The sequence below is a fragment of the Salvia miltiorrhiza genome, chromosome 5, assembly GCF_028751815.1.
Source record: "Salvia miltiorrhiza cultivar Shanhuang (shh) chromosome 5, IMPLAD_Smil_shh, whole genome shotgun sequence".
NCBI classification, from domain to species: domain Eukaryota; kingdom Viridiplantae; phylum Streptophyta; class Magnoliopsida; order Lamiales; family Lamiaceae; genus Salvia; species Salvia miltiorrhiza.
The window spans coordinates 9,021,222-9,025,136 of NC_080391.1; the positions used below are offsets into that span (position 1 = coordinate 9,021,222).

The following is a 3,915-nucleotide window of genomic DNA, read 5'->3' on the forward strand; positions in this document are numbered from 1 at the left end:
TTCTTACCAATAGCACATGCTTTCATTTGGCGCCTCTGAAGATTTTGGGTCGATTATCATAAGGTTACACATTGGCTGCGTCCCTCCACAGGTACTATGAAGGTGTTGTGAAGTCATTTGATACCGAAAAGAACAAGCATGTGGTATGATGCATTTTAAGTGTCTTATTTTATTTGCATTCCTTCTGCAAGAATCTTGATAAGTACTTTGAACTTTTATCAAAGATATTATACGACGATGGGGACGTGGAAGTTCTTCGATTAGATAGGGAGCGCTGGGACCTTGTTAACAATGGTCTAAAGGCCAAGGTTAGAATAGTCACCAAGTCTTTTATCCTATTCTAAGTTTGTAATGTTCGATCCTGTTAATCAATTTTTTTGTCTTATAGTGTAATAAAATATTTTGTGCATTTGCAGCGTTCTGGTTCATCAAGGGGCTTTTCTCCTAAAGGAGGGTAAGATGTCACATCATTTTACCAACATTTAATAATTTATTTTATTTGTAGTTGCATGATCAGTCAACATTTTCATTCGTTCTATTTTTCCGCTGGGAGCTATATATGGGTCTGTGTATATGCACTATGCAGGCATAATAGTTGAACCTTTACATCTGTATATGGAAGCCTGCTAATTCTTCAACGGCAGAGGTCTTTTGTGTGTGTTGTCTTAGAGTTGACTTTTCTTTTTGACCTAAAATATGCACTGGTAGGGCAAGTTGTGAATGGCCTGACAACATAAACAAAGCTATTAAGAGCAATGTTCTGTCATGGCAAGGCTTCTTTTCTGGGGTGATGTGTGTTGTGGCATGTTTTCTTAAATCACTAATAATTGGTCCTTCTAATGGATCTCTCAATGCAAGGATAGTATTTTATAAATCTGGATACCAAAAGAACTATTCATAATTTTGAAGAGCCTGGAAATTTAGTATACTTGTTTCATTTTATAGTTCAGAGCTTTGGTATGTGTCACTTCTGGTTTTTCAGAAAGACAAGACGAAAAAATGATTACCGACTCCCCAATGTGTTGAGTAACATTAGAAGTTCGAACTATAAGTGCTATGCCTTTTCTTTTGTTAGTTTAATGTTGGTATCTCAATGTTGTAGCTTCAGTCACTTGCACTTTTTGAACGTCCTTTTTGTGAACTGGCACATGTAGTTAACTTCTTCCAACATTTAATTGTAGATCATCTGGTCTGAGAAAAAAATCAGGAGGTGGCCCAAATGATAACAAAAAATTGGGAGAAAAGTGAGTGATTGCATTTTAATGTAGGGGATTAGCTTCTCATTTTTAGTAACTAGTTCATGTCATTAATGTACTTGGCAGATCTCCGTCTCAAGTTAGAAGGATAACAACTCAACGGAAGAGTCCAATAAGAAGATCAAAAATCATGTTGAATAGTGAGACCTTGGAGGAAAGTGATGAAACACCAGGTGTTGCTTCTCCTGAAATTTCCATCAAGTCACCAACTAATGATTCTTGCTCAGGTAAAGGATCAATATTGTTAGTGAGAACCAAGAAGTTAAGCATTGACAAGTTTCTGATCTTTTGGCTTGTAATCTTCAATAAGACACACTCCAGTGCATCCGCCCTAATGAAATCCTAATTGTGATTAATAATTCCTAACTAGAGATTAGCAAATCCTAATTGGGTATTCATAAACCATAACTGGGCATTGGCGAACCCTAAGTGGCGTGGATGCACATGCACCATACATGTACACAAGTTTTTGCCTTCAAATTGTATCAACACTTCTTCCAAATTGATTTAAGATCTTTGCTGGAAGCATGCTAGTGTAAACATTATACTCCCTCCGCCCATGAAAAGTGGGGCAAATTTACTATTTTTGGGCGTCCACGAAAGGTAGGGCACTTTCACTTTTAGTACATGGCCCCACATCTTTCTTTATCTTTTATCCTTACAAATACCCCTTATTTACAAAAAGTTCACCCTTAATTCAATCTCAATCACTCATGTCATAAAACGGTGGGACCCTTTCTCCACTACATAAAAGTCACCAACCATTTTATTAAGACTCAGTTTTACTAATTATCCTATTATGGTTTCCCTTTTGTCTTTTTAAACAAGCCTATTTTGGATTTTGTGATCTTGCACTAAGTTGTGTTATCTGCTGATTTATCGTGTGTACTTCTAACTCTGCAGATGATGAACCAACTGAAACAAGTGGTAAGGCTTTAGATGCAAAGGATTCATCTAACGACGATGACGAAGATAAGCATCAAGAAGATGTTGAGAACTTCTCGAGTGATGATGAAGAGGCCAAAGAGACAGAAAAAGATTCTGAAGGCACTGAGATTGATAATCTTGGCGGGCCTTCACGTGATTCTCATGGTTCGGATGATGAAGCTGTTTCTTCTTCAGATAAGCAGCAGCCAAGTGAGGCCGCTGAGGTATCTGGAGAGGAGGCTGATGAAGCAGATTGCACAGATAGACATGCAAAACCTTCAAAGAAGCTCAACAAGAAGGCTACTTCTCATTCTGTACATGTGGATCTTTCTGATGACGAGCCTCTGGTACTCAACTTGGCCACTTAAAAATATATAAGTTGATCTCCGTTTAACATCAAGCTAGGCGCTAACCCTTTTTTCTTGTTGCGGAATGCAGTTTTTGTGGAAACAGCGCTCTAAAAGAAAATGAGGCCCCGGCTGTTATATATCCAGCTCGTGCGCTGTAGTGATTTTGATGCAGCAACAACCTAAATAGCTTTACCATTGATGAAACACACCATTGAACTGCTGACTCAAATAAAGCTTATAAGCACCTTGCCCTTGTGTAGATTGTAGCACACCGTAGACGTTACATTTGAAGATGTATTTATTAGTTGTGTAGAAATGGATATGCAGTTTGTTGTAGCAATGAACTGTTATGTATGTACAAGGTAGATATCATATCATGTACAGCTATAGATCTTTCTGTACTTGCTACTTGTTTAACATTGTAGCTCTCAGTTGCTGATGCCCATGTAGATTATTAAGTTTTAGAAGGGTGTGCTGTGCATTGTTTTGTTTTTCTCCTTTTGCTTTTGTTATTTTTTTTTTCTTTTCTTGCAGTCATATTACATGACCTTGCTTGAGTTGTTTGGGCTCGTTACATACATTTTTGTTATAGATAATTTTAACGAGGTGTTTATTAAGGGAATGTATTTCAGAAATGATAAGAAAGTAGGAGAGGAGAATTTATTATGGGGTGCTCATTTATAATTTGTGTTCCAACCTATTTCATATAAGAAACAAAAAGGTCCTAGATTGCGTGCTATAATATCTAGTGTAGAAAAAAGATCATTAAGTGACTCTTTGTTGGGGTAGAATATGCTGGTGTGTGAGTTTAGTGATAATATGGTATTATGTTCGAATTTATTGTTTCATATTGTTTTTAAATTTATTTATTTATTCGTTAAAAAAAGAATGAAAATTCGCCATCAACTTTTCAAACCAAGGCAACGGTCTAGGGAAAACCAAGGCAGAGAATAAATGCATGTTTTCCAAGTTGGTAGTAATAGCTAGGAAAACTCATGGCCACGAGCTCACATTCATTGTCACGGCATGATAAAGCATCAACCACACAATTCATTGTGGATTATTTTGAACCCTACCATTGTATCCGGACAAAGTGGGAATAAACGATCTAGACGTTTACTTTGAGGGTGCGTTCTCTTTGGTTATAAATTTATCATGGAAAAATGAAGGATATACAAAATTTCACTCTATAAATCCTTCATTTCTTTTTCCACATTTCCTACTTGACCCTTACCTATTCCTCATTTACACTACAAATGATGGATAATAAAATTAGCATTATATATTATTATAATTATAAAGTAGGATGCATCATAATAAATAAATAATTCAAAAATATAAAAAAAATATTTGAAATTATATTTTTTTAATGTATATACTAA

General features: G+C 36.0%; 1 protein-coding gene across 2 annotated transcripts; it reads left to right on the top strand.

The window, feature by feature from the left end:
- The first annotated feature begins 6 nt into the window (after positions 1-6).
- On the top strand, positions 7-3,000 carry LOC130985790 (pescadillo homolog). Of its 2 annotated transcripts, XM_057908910.1 has the most exons (7): positions 7-143; positions 225-308; positions 417-454; positions 1,182-1,244; positions 1,323-1,483; positions 2,160-2,530; positions 2,622-3,000. In XM_057908910.1, exons 5-7 carry the CDS (start codon positions 1,387-1,389, stop codon positions 2,652-2,654), a joined length of 501 nt encoding a protein of 166 aa, XP_057764893.1. In that variant the 5' UTR covers positions 7-143; positions 225-308; positions 417-454; positions 1,182-1,244; positions 1,323-1,386; the 3' UTR covers positions 2,655-3,000. The 2 variants fall into 2 exon arrangements, with proteins under 2 accessions (XP_057764893.1, XP_057764894.1); XM_057908911.1 differs by lacking the exon at positions 1,182-1,244.
- Positions 3,001-3,915: the final 915 nt, after the last annotated feature.